The sequence below is a fragment of the Neopelma chrysocephalum genome, unplaced genomic scaffold (genome assembly GCF_003984885.1).
Source record: "Neopelma chrysocephalum unplaced genomic scaffold, ASM398488v2 Primary Assembly neopelma1_65b, whole genome shotgun sequence".
NCBI classification, from domain to species: Eukaryota; Metazoa; Chordata; class Aves; order Passeriformes; family Pipridae; genus Neopelma; species Neopelma chrysocephalum.
The window spans coordinates 3,563,648-3,581,484 of record NW_020897723.1 but is presented as its reverse complement, the minus strand read 5'-3'; the positions used below and the strand labels follow the sequence as shown (position 1 = coordinate 3,581,484).

At 43.1% G+C, this 17,837-nt stretch overlaps 1 protein-coding gene across 7 annotated transcripts in view; it reads right to left on the bottom strand.

Moving 5' to 3' along the window:
• The window catches only part of RBBP6 (RB binding protein 6, ubiquitin ligase), a 28,590-nt gene extending 10,759 nt beyond the window's left edge, over positions 1-17,831 (bottom strand). For 4 of the 7 annotated variants that reach the window (XM_027683999.1, XM_027684001.1, XM_027684002.1 and 1 more), the window contains exons 1-9: positions 17,602-17,831; positions 11,840-11,939; positions 9,887-9,925; positions 9,209-9,245; positions 4,602-4,646; positions 2,192-2,280; positions 1,977-2,073; positions 1,081-1,220; positions 37-209 (exon numbers count right to left, since the gene is read on the bottom strand). In XM_027683999.1, coding sequence (XP_027539800.1) covers positions 37-209; positions 1,081-1,220; positions 1,977-2,073; positions 2,192-2,280; positions 4,602-4,646; positions 9,209-9,245; positions 9,887-9,925; positions 11,840-11,939; positions 17,602-17,767 — 886 coding nt within the window. In that variant the 5' untranslated portion in view covers positions 17,768-17,831. Of the gene's footprint in view, positions 1-36; positions 210-1,080; positions 1,221-1,976; positions 2,074-2,191; positions 2,281-4,601; positions 4,647-9,208; positions 9,246-9,886; positions 9,926-11,839; positions 11,940-17,601 lie in introns of those variants that run through there. The other 3 variants (XM_027684000.1, XM_027684006.1, XM_027684004.1) reach the window with 2 other exon arrangements.
• Positions 17,832-17,837: the final 6 nt, after the last annotated feature.

The following is a 17,837-nucleotide window of genomic DNA, read 5'->3' as shown; positions in this document are numbered from 1 at the left end:
GTTTGGAATTAACAAACATGGCATTTTAACACTTACATTCATCACAGTAACTGTTTCCACAGCAGGGAATAACAACCGCATCCGTCATTATATCCTTACAAATGAGACACAACAGCTCATCTGGAATGGGATCATCTTCTTCCGAGGAGGAGGATGGCTCCTCGGGTAGGAAGGGAGGCTTCTCCTTTTTTCCTATAGCATAAGCTTCCCTGGAGGGAGGGTGGGGAAAGCAAAACAAAAAGTCAAAAGGAAACTCTTCCAAACTTTGGATTTTATCAAAAAAGGATAATATAGGGAATTCTTGTCCCTCCCCATCAGCCTTCTTAAACACAGTTGTTTAGTTTGAATTACAATCCCAAACAAGAAGAGGTAGGTAGGAACAAATCTCCTCCTGCAGAATTCTCCTATTCATTGGATCAACTAAGAAACCAGCTGAAACTAGAAAAATATTTCGACAGCTCATCTCAGGTGAAATGAATCCCAGCTCTCCTTTGCCAGAGGGTAAATGTAAATTGGAGGCTCAGGATAAAGCTGGTCTCCCAGTAATTACATTTTCTAAATGAAAGAAGCCTCTGTTAAAGCTTCCACAGAAGGACATCCAGGAGAGAAAACCAGAAGGGCTTCCAAGTGTTTTTAGAACAGTCACTATTCTCAGCAAACACAAGTGTTTTCTTAGTTTATAGCAAAAGGAAAACTTGAGCCTGTTTCACATGTGAGATCTGATCAAAATCTGAGGGACAGAATCACAGTCCAACAGCTGTTTTGTTACATTTTGCACCAAGCCCTTGAAACACAAACCAGAAACAAAAAACATTTCCAGAGAGAACAATCCCAACTACAAACCCTGCTGCAATGTGCTGCAGAAATAGTCTCTCAGCACACCCCATGTTTAACCAGCTCCCAGGGGTGTGAGCAGCAGGACCCCTATTTTAATGTTAGCCACCATCACACACTTGAAATTGGAGCCCCAGTGACTGTCCCCTGTAACTCCAGGCACTGGCCCATGTGGCTGCTCTGCCCCTTGGCCATTCCCACATGGCTCATCCCCCCTCTGGATCAGCCCCACCAACCCCCACTTACGCATCGATGGTTGGAATCGCGTATTTCCCAGTGTTGGTCAACATGGCACCCTTGGTGTTGGGGTCCTTCACCTCCATCATAAAACTTCTGGGAATTCCTGTGCTTTTTTTAATTCTGGGAACAGACTCGAAATTTTTGTCCTGTTAAGAAATGCAGACATATCTCAAGGCCCACACTGAAAACGAGATTTCAATGACTATTTTAAGCAAAGCCTTTAACCTTCTTCTCCTAAGGGTTGTTGGACTAAAATACTCATTTCCCTACATGAATTCAGCCAGGATGTTCCAGAGGCTGGAGCAGTGTTTTGAACCCATCGATATTCTTTGGTTTTAATTGCAGGTTCCTTATGGGTAAAGTCCCCCAAACCTGCTCCTCCTCCAAAGGGCAGCTCAAAGGGAGTCGAATTCTGGGCTTGGATAAGCTTATATAAACCATCTATAAATGCAGGCTGAATTGATCTCTCATGCACACTGTCACTGACCCATGTTAAACAGCATTAATGCTCAGCTAGGGAGTGGGGTTATTAAAGGTACAAATATCCAACAAATGGGGGACACAGAAACATCTTGTTTTTAGGCAAAATACTAAAAATTGTGAACTGCCATAAAAAGAGAGTTAAAACCAGGAAAATGTCCAATAACATTGAGATATATCAAACTGCACACAGAAGTTCACAAAGAAAGATCTATGGAAACACTTAACATCTGTGACTGAGTGAAAATTTCATATTTATAATTCTAGGTTTCCCTTGAATCCAAGGGGCTTTGCAACACTGCCACGTAACCTCTGTATTTCACTCTAAAAGAAAAACAATTCTTACTGTGAGTATTCATGCATTTAACTCACAAGGTAAAAAATTAAACACTGAACCACCCCCCCCGTCCCCCAAACCTTACCCCGTTGGTTGGACAGTTCTTGATGTAGTGCCCAGGTTTGCCACAGCGAAAGCACGTATAGGAGGGTGGAGGTGGCCCCACTGGTTTCTTCATGTAACTACAAGGTTTTGGGGAAAAAAAGAAAAAGGAATGCATGTGTCTTTTTTGTTAAAAAAAACATCTCTAAAATTTTTAGATCAACTTCAAAGAACAGGTTTCACAGTAGCAACACTTACTTGACTGGATCATATTCATGGCCAGACTGTGTCATCATAGCTTTTATTTTATCCTCCTCGGAAGCATTGGCTTCAGCCAGATTGGCAGTCTGTGCAACAGGTAATTATTTGACACACACATTAGAAACACATTTAAGCCCACACAGCCCAAGACAACACCACTCATCCAATCCTGTAAAGAGCAGCACTACACTAGCTGAGCTTGCATGAAACCAGCTGCTTATACCAAACATTTGTGCTGAAGATGTTCTGGGGAGTCCTTACGCCATGACATGATGTTTATGTGCCTGAGAACCTACTAGAAAAGAGCATTCCTGAGCACTCAAACCTTAGGCTCTGTTTGTACCTTACAGCACGACTTGTATAACCAATCCAATTTCCTTCAGAGGACTGAAGCTATTTGTAGAAAACTTACAATATCTAGTATTTTAAAACTGGTTTTTAAGCTCCAGACTATAGGCAGGAGAAGATCTCCACTGGACATGGAATTAAGGTGGATGCAAGTAGCACTATTTACATTTTGCTGCATTAAAAGGACACACAACTCAGTTTCAGACACAGAAGTATTAAAAGGACTCAAGCCTTTTACAATCCCTCAGCAAGGCAAAAGATTCTTTCCATCAGGAGCTGCAGGCAGCCCAAACTGCTCCCCCCTACTAACTTCTTCCTGTGCAGTGATTTAACTACAGTGAACACAACCTGCAGTTTTCTCCAGTTGACTGTGTCCTTTTAACACACAAATTGTAATATAAACCTTCTGCACAGCTAGATCTTCAAATTACTGAAGGCAGTTGATTTTTCAAGTCGTCTTTGTTCAAATGTTTTTAGTACACACTAGTCCAGATACAAGCAGGGTCTAAGGGAGTGACTGTCAATGACTGGGGCCTTCAAGCACCTATCACTCAGCTCAAGCACTCATGGTTTGGTTTTGTATCATTCATTCACAAAAGCAACCAACTAGTTTCAACATTTTATTAAATGGTTGTTTCATATACACAGTTTTTCTCCACAGTAACAGAATCCGGATCGCCAGCTATGAAACCATTTCCATTAACAGTTACAGAAAGCTTTACAGATAATACTTGACTAATTTGTTTGAACCCAAACAGTTTACAAAACACATCCAAAAGCCACAAAACATTAGTAGGAATAGACCAAAATTCAAATATGGCATTTCATACATAGTAATAATCACCAGAGAACTGTTAACACATTGCCTCCGTGCTGAGCCGGGCTGCACTAGAGTGGTTAGAGGGAGCAAGAGTGCTGAGCTGCTTGGGGGCATCTTCCTGCATTTCAGATTTCCTCAACAGTTTAAATGTGTACACCCACCCCTAGGACACCTTTGCACATTTTAGAGTAAAACTTCACATGAGGTTACAAACCCGAGGACATGTTTAGGGACAGCACTAAAGGGGACCAATTGCTTTCGGTGGCTCCCTTCCAAACTAGATATATAGATATATATATATATTAATTTTTCTTTTTTGGCCAATGTACACAATTTAATTTCTGTAGTGAAGAGGGAAGAAGTTACCAGTGGGAAGAGATCTCTTTTTACTGGAAATGAACTTCAGCCTTTATTCTGAGGATGAAGAACCAGCTGCTCTGCCTCAGGCCCTGCCTGCTCTGCTGCCTGTAGCTTTAGGGACCGGTGGTTGAGCACCCGTCTGTCCACACAGTGCAGTCACTAGTGCTTTCCCAGACAAATTACACATTGGTGAGCAAAAATGCAAGCAGTTCCCGAGCAAAACATGGCATTACAACAGTTTCGAGAGGTCACAGCTGCTCAGATGCCACACATACACATTGGTATATTCCTATAAACAATGAGGTACATTTACACAATTTACACAGTCTGCGTTCAAACAAATTAGATCGGGTTGTCCACTGTATAAATCCCAGAATTTATGGAACTGTGCAGCATTCAGAGAATGGGTCTGTAACTATGCCTAGGAATTCAAAAATGGCCATGCAATTGTCCATGTACAGAACCGCTTCTCTTGTGGCTGGTCAAACCCCCCTGGAATGTCCGGAACTTACAGCCAATTAAATTCTTCTGTACAAACTGGGTTAGTTTCCAACGCAAAATTAATGAAACGTATGAAAAACGGTAAAACAGCTTCTGAAGCGCTTCTTCTTTGTGTCTTGAGGATGAGTAATACTGCAACATTATGCTGAGGCTGATAAGGTACTCCCCTTCTATCTTCCCAAACTGGGAACTACTCTTTACAGGATAGTATCAAAATATACACACATTTTAAAATTAAAATAAATACTTTAAGTTATTAAAAATTAAAGGGTTTCTTCCAATTACAACAGTTATCCAACTATAGATCACAGTATCAATTTAAAACTAGGAAGCAAACACTTTTTAAAGTATTTGACAAGAATATATATATATATATACCTTAGTAAGCTGGGCCAGAGAAATAGATGCAGAAGAGTCATCAATCTGTTCACAAAAAATTAAACACATATTCAAGTTCTACAGTCAAAACACAACAACAGTTAACCTCTACTATAGTCTGAATGTCTGCACTATATCCCCTGAGTGTCACCCAGAGGCAACTCCAACCCAGTGTAATTTGTATTTATTCAAAACAAACTCCAAATCTACGATGGCTTAAGAGTGTCTACATAGTTATGAGAAGAAATTAAAACCACCAACCCTGCTGGAGATCAACTTATTGGTCACAATATCTCAGAGAGGGATCCCTGTCAAAAGGATAAAGGAATCTGCCAATTTTCAGCTAAAAAGGATTTAAAAAAAGTAAATAATTTTAACTGAGGAAGAAGCATCACTTCAGGTAACTTAATATTAGCGTAGTTTATAGATGAATCAGTGAATGTCTCATCATTATAAATGTACACAGTGATGCTTCTGTGAACTCAGCAGCTGCCAGAAAGAAGGCCAGGCCCAGCAACCCTGGAACATGCACTCTGCCCCTCCTGTCAGTACCCAAATAACCCCAAATATAAACCAGTCTAGAACAGCAGCCACAAAAGTAACCTGTCACTTTGTCTGGAAAAAAAACTGCTTAAATAATTCACATAACGGTGTTTATAATGACAGAGTAGACTACAAAAACTGAAAAAACCTATTTCCTGTATGTTATTAGACCACAGGCCCTGCCACCCAAATCTGTTTGGGAAGTGTGGGAATGTAGATTATTGCTTGCAGTCAGATCAAAGCTGATCTTTAACAGCAGCCCAGCCCTAAATGAACAAAAGAAGAAAGTGCAAAGTGTACTCTTGATGATGAAAACATGGATTCAGAGCACAAGCCTGGAGATTTTGTCTCCATTTTTCTCCTCCCAGCTGCCTATGGAGCAGCTCTCAAGAGTGGAGTCCTCAGGCCAGTAGGTAGGAACAGACAGACTGTAGAGCTCATGGAGAACTAGTGCTGAAGGGCAGTTTTCCCACAAGTAAAAAGGGCAACTGATCTTCTCCAATATATGGAAATCTACCATGCCATGAGCAGCACTTAACCTGACACCAGCAAAGCAGTGCCAGAAAGATGCTCTAATCACTGCTTATTACATCTGAATTGCTGAAAAATGTAGAATAAAATTTCTCAGTGTGAACTGAGCAGCTCTCCAAGAGGTCACTAAACAGGTCAGCAAAGAGAATAAAACCTTTCCTTAAAACAGCTCTTGTCCTTTACTACCTAATGCAGGGGGAGAATTCAAGGGGGCACTTTTGGCAGACTCTGAGAAAAAGTATCTCCATGCAGATGATTCCTCACTCCAGTTAGTTGTTCCTCCTCTGTGTTTTCAGGAAAGCACATACAGCACATATTCCTGTATTACTGACTAAAGAGCTCTTGAAAAGTGTGCCTTGGGATCACCCAAATCGAGACAAAGAGACCTTAATTCCACTGAAAGTCTTACCAGAAGATTCACCTCTCCCCTCTAGAACACTTTGCACCTAGACCTGTCCAAAAGGAGGTCTGGACAAGCATTTTGAAGCCTCGTGCTCCAAATGCCCCTCTCTTAAATGTGGAAAAGCAAAGCAGTGTTCTCTCAGGGCAGGTACAACTATATTTTGTGGCTTTTCAGAAGCAAAAAAAAAAAAAAGGAAAGCTCTAGCATTAAACAGTCTAGTACTGACCAGAAACTGAAACACAACAGTTAATACACTATTAATTAGTTCTTGTATTTTTTTTTAGGAAGCAGTTATTATATGGCCTGCAGGCAACAGTCTAATTTCTTAAAGGAGGTGATATTGAACAGTTACCAAAAGCATCAAAAAAAAGATAATTAATGTACTCTTCAATGCATTTGCCCAATGGCCATCTTTCCATGGTCCTACATTTCTGCCTATTTTTTTCCTTTTAAATTTCTACTGAAGCACTTCCTGGTAGTCCCTCAAAACAGTCAAGTAGAAACAACATCTCCACGAACTTGTATGCAACCCTATGGTAACACTGCAGAAGAACTAGAGAAGAAAAAAGAACAACCAGAAAAAGCAGACCCCGAACCCTAAACTCCAGAGCCAATGTATTAACTCCCATTTCCTGCAGCAGACTGACAAAAACTAACATGAAGCCAAGTGGGCAGGGGGACAGAAGAGAGGGGGCAAAGGCTGATGGCACTGCTGGAGTGCTCCACTGAAATTCCAGGGCTGTCTGCACAGGGACAGAGCCCTGCAGAGAGCCCTGCCCGGGCTGCAGCACCAGCAGTTCAGCAGAAAGGCCCCACACTCTGGCTCTGGCTGTGCTAACACCAGCACACATTTCCACACGTGGAATGACAGCTGGTATAAGACAAGGAAGACATTAAAAATAAGCTTTTGTGCATGCTTTAGAAAGAAATCTTAACTGATTCTAACTTTGCAGCTTTACTGTCCATCAATAATTGACAAAATTCCCAGTGATTTACCCCTACTACACCAAGACCCCGGTTCCACTCTGAAATACATGCAGAAATAGGTGTATTAAAAAAAAATAAAAGCAAACAAACCCCCACGCTTCAGACCAAGACCTGAGTTAGCCTTAGGAACAAACTATTTGTGTCTCCAGCCCCAGAAGTTCCTGAGGCTGCTGGGCTTTTGCAGTGAGAGAGAGGGAGGGCTTGTACAGAGGGATGCAAGGGCTTCCACCCTCCCAGACCAGGGACAGTCAGAGCACACCAAGGAATGGCTTTGCTTTGCCTTTCCTCTCCTGCCATTACTTCTCACTCACACTAAGTCTTCCCTCCCACTCTGGGATTTTTCCTTTTCTCTTTTTTGACACATCTACATTAGCTTATGGTAAGATGCTACTGAGCAATGTAATACAGACATGCCAGGGAACACACGAGGCTAAAAGAATGTTAACTTTATTTATGAACATGTGGTTTGTGTTTATACACATGCTAGTAAACAAAAAGAAAAAGAACTGTTTTCAAGAAATAAAACCCCATCTGAATTAGATCAAATACTATAAACGTGGTTTACATAAATGCATTACATTAACTACTAGGGTCACTGGGCCAGTTCAACTAACTCAAACTCACAATCAGAGGCATTTGTGTCTAAAAAGGAATTCCAATCAATCAGCAATAGAATTACAGATGTCACATTTACTGATTTGAGATCTACACACAGAAAGTTTTCAATTTGAGGTTGATTGTTTCCATGGGGACCAGAGGCTTTATTCTACCCAGAACACAGCCCCAGAGTTCAGGAATTTCTAGATTAAGTGATCCTAACAGCTGATCGAGTGATCAGATCCAATGATCCAGGGTTAGTGTAATGCCTCACACCAGTCTAGTGAAGGAGAAGCAGTTATATTTAAAATAAAGATGAAAAATAAACCCCACCAAACAGTACTCTAAGAACTATTGGAAAGGCATAGTTCCACACAGTACTGGCCAAGTGGCACACCAAGATCTGCCCCATCACCTGGATTTCCGGGGGGGATTTGTATGTTAGCAGCACAACAACAGCGTTTGCAAACCTGAAGGAAAATGCTGCCCCTTTTCCAAATGTGAATTCCAAGTGGTGGTATACTAAAGAAAGGCTTAACCTTTGGGAAATACAGCAGCAGCCAGCCTCGGAGTTACCCAGATCCAAAAATGTGCTGCAGGCAGAAGTTAAGAAAAATGACAGGGATTTCACCCCCAAATGCCCCAGGCTCTAACCTGGTGCCAAAATTTGTGCTGCATATTGTCATTTGCAGACAAACTGCTGTTGAACTAAACTGCTTCACCAGATAAAGGGGAGAGATCAAATGCAGAACTTTAGAATACCACTCTGTGTAGCAACGATATCGAAATTCACGTCAGGCTATTAAAGACATTTCTGTACTCAGAGGGGCCCAAACAATATCACTTCAATTACACAGTTTCAGGAACAAATACCCAAGTATTTAAGGACATGAGAAGGAATCATTTAGCTGCACAGAACTGTCCTCAAAACGTCTGGGATATGCTGGGTTTGGTATTTGTTTGAACCCCCAAGTCAAAAGTAAGGAACAGCACCAAGTTTCACAATAATGGTTTCTCAGTGGTTTTTGATAAACATTTTCAAAAACCATTAGGCAAAAAAAAGGTATTTAAAAACAAAAGCTAAGTGATACAATGTGAAAATGGCAAAAAATACACTCCAAACAGTTTTTATTGCAAGAAACAAAAAGCACACAACAACCTATACAAACATACATATCACTAGCTATAGACAGACAGATGTAGAACATGGCACCATGTTCAGTGTGCAAACCTTGAGCCTACAGGATCTGAAACGATCATACATTATCTGTACAACACAGAGTCATACAGGAGAGATTCTGGCATATTCAATATGAAATACAATGCATTGCTAGGCACAAATACCAATATTCACATTAGAACTCTGCAAGTGAAGGCATTACTCAGTTTTTACTATGCTGAATCAAATACAAAGTATTTACAACATACACTAGGTTTTACTGGAAAAAATATTAAGTTAATGTTTGGCAAATTAATAAAAGGCTGCATTGTTTAGAATTAAGTGCAATGTGTAGGAAAAAAAGTGTGAGATTGTGTTTTTACATACTGCTTTTGATGTCCCACTCACTGGCTCACTTCGACTTCTAGAAGAAGAAATAAAGGTGATCAGAATTGAAAACAAAGCACTTGAACCCAACACAAAGACTCCAGAACCTGAACATCACAACATTATGCTCCAATACTCTAGTGAATGTGGACATTTACTGGTATACAGAAACTGTTCTCTCTCAGTACATTCCGTGCAACTAAAAAAACCCCCCAAAATCACATTTCTACCTCGTCACAAATTACTCAAGACTCACAGATCCAGAACACAACAGTGCAAGAGGAAGCCCTCACATATTGTGTCTCTACTCTCTAAGTATCAAACCCATGAAGTCTATGTACTAGAGTTCTGTGTTCTTAAATAATCAATCACTGAAATGTGGAGGCAGCTTTGGACAACCTGTACATCCCTGGTATCACACACAGGTACCAGGTCCAGGGCTCCAGTTTCTACAGAAGAACAATCACAATCTACAAGTGCAACTTTGCTCAAGTGAAAAACACAGTCACGTGACAAAGGAGTAACACCAGTGTCAGCAGCACAGTCTCTAGAACAGTGTTTCTTTGTGGAAGCCCAAGCACTGTGTTCAGAGATCTACTATATTTAGCCATCAAAGTGCCAAAATATTAAACACGTTACATACGCTATATTGACTAAAAATAGTAGTAGAAATGTCACCTGAAAGTAGTTTCTAGGATTTTGTGCGATTTAGGAGTCCTGTGACAAAAAAAAAGGTCTTAATTGCCAGAATTTGCTTTCAGATAATCTTGAAAATGCTACAATATTTTAGGAAATATGTATTACATTTGAAAACTTGCTGAGATTCCACATATCATTGGTCTGTACCTGCATGCTCCTCATCAAGAACCACACATGCAACCACTGAGAGAGTTAACAAACAATCCACACATCATCCCAAGTGTCCCATGAGCAGAGGCAATGCAAAGGCCGCTGGGGAATTTATGTACCAATGAAAAGGCTCAGCTTCCTGCCAGGGCTAAACCCTCCCAGGCTCCCAGTTCACCATGTACCTCCAGAAGGTGAGGAAGTACACCAAAATACTCTGGATTACCACAGAGTGGAGGCTTCAGCCATTTACTGCAAGGTGGGGAAGGCCTTTCTGAAGGCTCTCCACCATTCCAGCAGACACTCCCCACCCCAAACATTAACCCCTCTACAGCAGGGGCTTCTGCCATGTTTCCAGCTGAAGAACAGAAAGCTCATCTGCTGGTTTCCTTTCAGCTCTAACCCAGCAGTGCTGTTCTTTCCTTACAGCCCCACACTGGTACTGATGTGATCTTTGATGCCAACAGCAGCTGCCCTCCCATTTTAGTTACAACAGCAGGGGAGGTGCCATCCAACCCAAGGGGAGGGTGCACTGACAGCACAGCTCTCAGCACACACTGAAAGGAACCCCCAAAGCCAGGCCATGGTTACAAGCACAGTGCTGTGGGTCCACAGGCTCGAGGGAGTGCCTGGAAGCACTGCACCAACTCCTGCAGCTACAGGCCCCAAGGTTACACACAGAGCCACAGCAGCCCAGAGCTTTTTGCTTGCAAATGCTTTATGGGTACCAGGATGATGTTGTACTGCTTGTTCAAGACACTGTGACTCCTCAGGGTACTTTATTTATTGAGAACCAACATTAGAAGGACATGACAAAACCAGCAGTGTATATCTCCTGCTGGTGGTGGAGAGGCTTTAAGGAGGCTGGAAAACATGCCCATTCCAACAATGCTGATGTAGCTACTATAGATCTGTACTGTATGAAAACATCAATGCAGCAATAATCCTATGGTCAGGATTGCATTTGAGTATCTGTGACTTTAATCAATACACCTGATTCTCTGTCCTCAGTAAATCTCAGGAATACAGAATTAAAGCCTGGAGCACAGGTCCCAGCTTGGGTACAGACAGACTCAGAAAGGTAACCAGCACATTTGGTAATGTGCTAAACTGCCTCTGAGATTTGAGTTTGGGAAGGACTAACTATTCCTTCATGGTACTCGCACAAAAGCCAGTAGGCTTTAGGGTATGGTGCTTTCTGCCTGGCCTGGAACAGACCCTGACTGCAGGAAACAGCAATCACTTCAGAATGGACCTTCTTGTCTGCATGAGTCACCAGCAGGACACCCCTGGCCTTTCCTCTCCAGCTTACTACGCAATCCCCTCCCTGATGTGAGGCACAAAACCACCTGTCATATCCTGCCCCACCTCCCCCAAATGCAGAAAATACTCCAACACCCAGAATCAGACTCTTCTGAGATGGAAACAAATGCTAACTTTACACTACAATGCATAACTGCCTTTACTAAGAAAGCAAACATGTATAACAAGGAATCTCCCCATGTAGAGGAAACAGGATCTGCTCTTGGATCTCAGAAAAATCAACCTCAAAACAAACTTAACAGAACCACCTTAAAAGTAATCACTGTTGGAGTCTGAATGCCATGTCCCAGCAGGCCTCAAAATCTAAGTCTCCTTTGGGACAGACATTAAAATCCACCTCATGCCAACAAAGCCCAGCAGCAGCTTTACCAAGGCAGATCCCATGTGAGGGGCTCTGTCCCTGCTGTCAGTGCCAATGTGCCCCCTGACCCCCCCAGAGAAGCCAATGCTCGGGGTACTCACATAACGTATGTTTTGCTTGTAGCTTTAACTCCTCCAATGGGGATTCTCCTCACAATCACCGAGGAGTTCTTGGGAATCAGGGCACTCTCATCGGTGTACTCTGAAAACAACAGCAATACAGAAGAAACATTACTCAATTTGTAAGAATGTATTTAATAGGTAATCATGCAGCACTTTGAAGAATCTCCTTACAAATCTAAAAGCAAAATTTTATATAAAACATCTCACTTTTATCCTCTCAACACACAAACAGTACCTGTCAAGGAATCTTCGGATTTGATAATCAAGCAGCAAAATCTTTCTCATTTTTTAGAGTTAGTTTGAATGCCAACAGCAAAACAGTCTCAAAGACACTAAAGCAGAGCCTGATCTTCCCTGATCTTCCTTAAGTTGCTTTTGCTTCTGTTTGACTACAAAATCAAGAAATCTCTGGAGAAAAACAAACCACAGCCAAGTCTCACCTGCATAAAACAGCTTCTAAAGTCTGTGACTGCTTGTCCTGAACAAACCAGGCACTTGGCTAAAGCAGGGAAACTGCACCAGTGCCTTCCCTGGGTTAACTACACTTGACTCCCCCCTGGCTGCCGTGCTCAGGCAGAGGGAGCAGAGCTGCCAGCTCTGCTTCTTGGAGCTGAACCATCCACAGCCTCACTGTGCAGCTGCTCAAGGCCTGGCATAGAAATGGAAATGAAACTGGCACCACTGGAGTTTGGAGCACAGAAATCTGGGGGAGCTTCTGAATTTGCTTTCACAAGTAGGGCAGAGATGGCTCAAACTAAAGTGGTACCTCCCTCCTTAAGCTCATCACCCAGTCTGAATTAACCAAGGGGACATGAGTTCTTTCCATTCACTTTCTGCAGGGAAAAGAGACTCAGACCAAATGACTTCTGAAGACAGCCCTGAAAAGCCTTGGCCTGCACTGTGCTGCTTGTCCAAGGAGGAGAAAAGCCTCCTGACTTTTTACAGAAGGCCTAAACAAAACCCCAACTCACAGACACACTCTGAGTAAGCTTAAAACTCAAAGACCTCTCCACGAGAATGATTTTTATACAGAACTGACACAGACTGGATATGGCTAAATATTGCAAAGCACCATGAGCAGCCATTCCTTGTGATGTGCCTGCAATGTTATATATTCCAAGCCCTTAACTCTGTAGTCTGAATCAGAACAATGGTCTGAAGCCCAAAGTTGCTGTGTATCTAGTGAAGTTCCAGAGTGGTTTTGCTCAGTGATCACACACACAGAATACAAGTATTTCAAAATTTATGCTCCATTTTTCAGGAGGCAGGAACAGATTCTTCCTAAAGGCAGGAACCTCCCTTAGACCAAACATACCCACCAGAAGAATTCCTTTCAACCATGAAATAATATCTTATTTCTGTTTCCAACTAACAGAATTTTTCTTCAGAAAACTGAGAAATCATTTAGCTGAGACTAATTCCTGGCCTTCTCCCCCCAGGGAACCAAACAGCACCATTCCTCTGGACTGCACAGCAGTTTCAAACTGTAGGATAAGGGACTATTAGTGACAAAAACAGCAGCTCTAACAGAAGTCACATCCTGAAACAAGCCCTAGAGCTCTGCTCCTCACACAGACACCTGTCAAGAGGCTGCACTGGGACTTTCAGATGGAGAAGCAGCTCAAACAGCACTGAGGGCCAGACAAACACCTGGGAGATGGTGCCAGCTGCACTTCTAGAAGCCCAAAGCAGCTGTTTCTACCAGTGGAACAGAGTCAGAGTGTCCTTTCTGGTCCAGATCGCAAACACTGGACTGAGATTTCAGAAATACAGGATAAGAAACAGCAGCTCCACAAAAAGGCTTTCAGATTAAACTGGCATCTCCCAGCAGGAGCCTGTTCCCCATGGGCAGCCACATCCCCTGGCACAGACTCAACTCCCAGGACCTGCTTAGCCCTGTCACTGCCAACTTCACAGAGCTGCTCCTCACACTTGTCCAAGCAGGGCTCCAACAGAAATGCTCAGAGCTGGAGGTAACACTGTTCACTCCCACTCCCTTCTAGCACAAACTTGTTCTACCAACAGTAATGGCCAGGAAGTGGCTACTGGATTTTTCAATCTGAACTGTGATTAAAAATAAAGACTCAACTAACTCAAAATGCTTGCAAAAGCAAAGAAAGATCTGGATATTAAAGGCAAGAGCAGATGAGACATAACAGTCTAAAACTTGCTATTTATCCCTCCAAGAAAACAGCAGCTTGAAAGAGCTCCAGGGAAAGAAGTATATCAAGGAATGAATGGATGCAGACTAGTTAACAGCAGCTACCCTGACTGCTGACTCACGTTGACTTAGAAATCTGACATCAACAACTGCATTAGTGCCCACAACATTCTTACTGCAAAGTGCAAAGAGCTCAGCTACGTTCTGAAGTTTCTGCTGCTTCACATTTAATGCAGAATTTAAACATCCAATTTTCAAATTAATCTATAATTCAAAAATCTGCTAGTTTTAGTAATTTGTGTTCTATGTATGCTATAAACAAGTTACTGACAGAAGTTTCCCCATTCTTTTCTGGCCTGCTTTAATCCACCATTTTGTGTGACAGCATTGCTGAAGCAGCTCTGAGCACTCTCTCCAGAGGTTTTTTTCCCAACTGAAGTACAGAACTCACCAGGAGTTCTCAGAAGGCAAGTCTAGGTGTGAAAGGTCAGGAAAAAGCCTTGCAAAGCAGCTGTTATGCTCTGGGGCCAGGATGTGTAGGTAAGAGTAGGGAATGCCTGCTAACAGGCCAGGCTGTCCCCACCAGAACACTGGGAATTCCTAAGAACACATTTTCTCCCTAGTGCTTAAAATTCCACTCCCTCATGACAGGATTTGTTAACCCTGTTCTAATCACCAGCACTTGCTCACTCTGTGACAAGCCATCCCTGCAGCTGGCTCTGAAAGCATCCTTGAAACATCCCGAGGAACAGACTGGGCCACTCCTGCTGGATTTTCCGCTTCCCCCAGAACAGGCATCACCGATCTCATCTCCACAGGCAGATCATCACTTCTGGAAGGAGCTGGCTCAGCCCCGAGGAGCTCCCTCTGCACTGCTGTCACAGGGCACTGTGCCCCACAGGAGCCCCTGCACTGCTCTGAAGGGACGAGCCCATCCAATCTGCCCTCCTTGCACTAATTAATCTGATTACACCGCCCGCCCCTCGCTGGGGTGGGGTCAGTGTGGGGCTGCAGTGCCCGAGCACTCCTCTGCCTTCCAAACACTCAGCCCACACCAGTTCAGAGCCACAGCTTCTATTTATTTATTCAATTCATTTCCTTCGTATTTTGCCCAGTAAGTACAACGGCTTTGAGTCAGAACTTCACGGGGCAGGAAAGAGCACCCGAGAAACCTCAGTTCTGGAGTTTGCAGCTCTTCACAGATTGTGAGAACACCTGTTACAGATGACAGGTTAGGAAATCCAGATCCCATGAGACAGAGGCAAGTTTCAAAGCATCATTCTTGACTGCAGGCTTTACAGAACACGCCTCAACAACAAGCACGGAAGAGGATTCCCCCCTTTATGGAATGGGTCCCACCCACCCAGTTTGCATTCCCAGAATTTTAGGGAGTCCATCACATCCTTTTTTCCCCACTGATACTTAAAATCCTGTTTACTTTCAGCTTATATTAGCACTGCTTCTATTACTAACTTTCCATTAGGAACAGTAACAGCTCCTGAACCGTAAAAGCTTCCCGGACTGGGAACAATGTGACCACACAGCACATCTCCACTCAGGGGGCACTTTGTTCTTTCCAAGACCATTCCAATGTTTACTCGGGACTCTTGCACAGACAAAGTTATAAAAAAACAACACTCATGTCCACATGTAAGAATTCCAAACATCCCACTTAGGCAGAATATCCTGATCTAGTTTTTACTTTTAATTTTTGCAGGTGAGCTTAAGCATCTATATCTGATTAATAAAAACAGAAATTCACATTTATAAACCAAAGATTTGGCAGACATATACTTTTGAAATGCACTCTCTAGCTTTGCTCTGCAAACCACAGGGGGATTTTTGCCTGTTCACATGGAAAACACCCTTAGGAAAGCTTCAATAAGCATCTGTGTCACTACTATAGAATTTTAAATTACGTATTTTATATATATTTATAATTTTATATTCATTTTGAAAAGGTCAGAGTGCAACACAATCTGCCCAAAGGACTCAGCATAATCCTTTTTTTAACTTCACCTTGAGGCAACACCACATTTAACAGCTTCTAGTGAGGCAAACACTCTTCCTTCCCTGGACTCTGGTTATGTGTGAAAACAAAGTAACACCCTGGTAAATCTGGTATGTTGGATGCTGCAGTAACACTTTATGAGGTGACATTTATAAGCATCATTTTTTCTTCTAAAAACTTTGCTTTCTGTTCACCTGCAACAACAAGTCCCACGTGCTTGGCCTATTCCAAAGCATTTTCTGTCCTGGTGTCCATAACTGGGCTCCCTCACAGCTCCTTCCCACAGCCCCGACCGGCCCAGGATGACATCAGGCAGCTCCTGCATCTGGGAGGCCCAAGTGCCCCAGACACCGAGGGCACAGCTCAGGGACTCTCCTGCAGCACAGCCCTTAAAGCAAATCAAACTTATTTTTCAAAAGCTTTGGAAAATTTTATTCAACACTACTCGAAAGATTCAAGACTTCTGAACTGCGTCTCTGCCTCTGTGTTTCTCACGCAACCAACAGCTTCCCCAACACTTCCAGCACTGTGAAGCCTCTCCACACTCTCCTGAAAATAAATATCTGTAGAGAAACAGAAGCTTTAAGTCTGACCCCTTTAAAGGCCAGGGCCGAAGTTACACAGCATTCTGATTAAGTTTTAATATGTGAAACAGGCAGAGAAAAAACCACTAGGACGCGTTTTAAAGAAAAGACTGTTGTGACAAAGAACCACACGGGGAAAAAATAAACAGTTTTAACGTTGAAGGGATGAAAACACAATTCTTTTTATTTCTGAAAAGTCCCTTAGTCTTTAGTCACATTTAAACTTACCAAGATGGCAGATTACCGAACCGAAGCACCATAGTAACACAAGCCCATAATCACCTCTCAGAACCAAGCACTATTTATTAGATTTAAAAGAATTTATGACTTCACGAAGAATATTTCGTACGTATATTCACCGTAAATGTTCTGCCATAAAACTTCAGGGCTGCCCTGATCCGGCAAACACACAGTGCCAGGAAAATAAAGAAAACAAGGTGGACACGAATGATGAAACGATGCTCAACAGCATCCCAATGATGGTGCCTTTTGTGTGGAAAAGTTACATTAACCAGGAATTCCCAAGAGTAATTCCAATACAGAGAACACTCGCGAGCAAGAGGCTTTAAAGGGCTGCAGAAATTGATACAGTCACTGATACACTCGATGCAAATTGTTGCTTCTGAGCAATTCCTGCAACGGGCACAAACCTGCCTACCAACGAAGGGGGGCAAAAGAAGGTGAAGACAAAATTCAGTCACCAAACTCAATTTTTTTGGTGTATTTTTCCTTCGAATTAGCCACGTGTTCTATTCCTATCACCTTCAGATTTCTCTGAAATCTGGCAGGTTTGTTGCGATAAGACACCCTCCCGCACGTCCTTATCCTTTTACCTAGAACTGCAGGCAATGGAGGTTTTGTAGCAGTGTGGTGCCCGAGGCCCGCACCGCGCTCCGCGTGCAGCAGAGCCCTGACGGTGCCGGGAGAGCAGCAGCTACAAAGGCACAGCTCCGAGCCCGCCCCATCCCCGCAGCGCCCCACGCACCTTCTTTGGTCTGCGCGTTGGTGATCTGCAGGTCGCAGTCGGCCGCCTTCAGCTTCTCTCGGCCCATGATCTGGCGCTTGAGGTCGCTCAGGGAGATGTGGAGCCCGTCGAAGGTGACCGTGTCATAGTTGAGCTTGGAGGAGAACTTGTAGTGGACGCACGACATGGCGGGGCGCGGGCGGCGCCCGCTGCGGGGCCGCGGGGTCGGGCAGGGCCCGCGGGTGCCGCGATGGCGA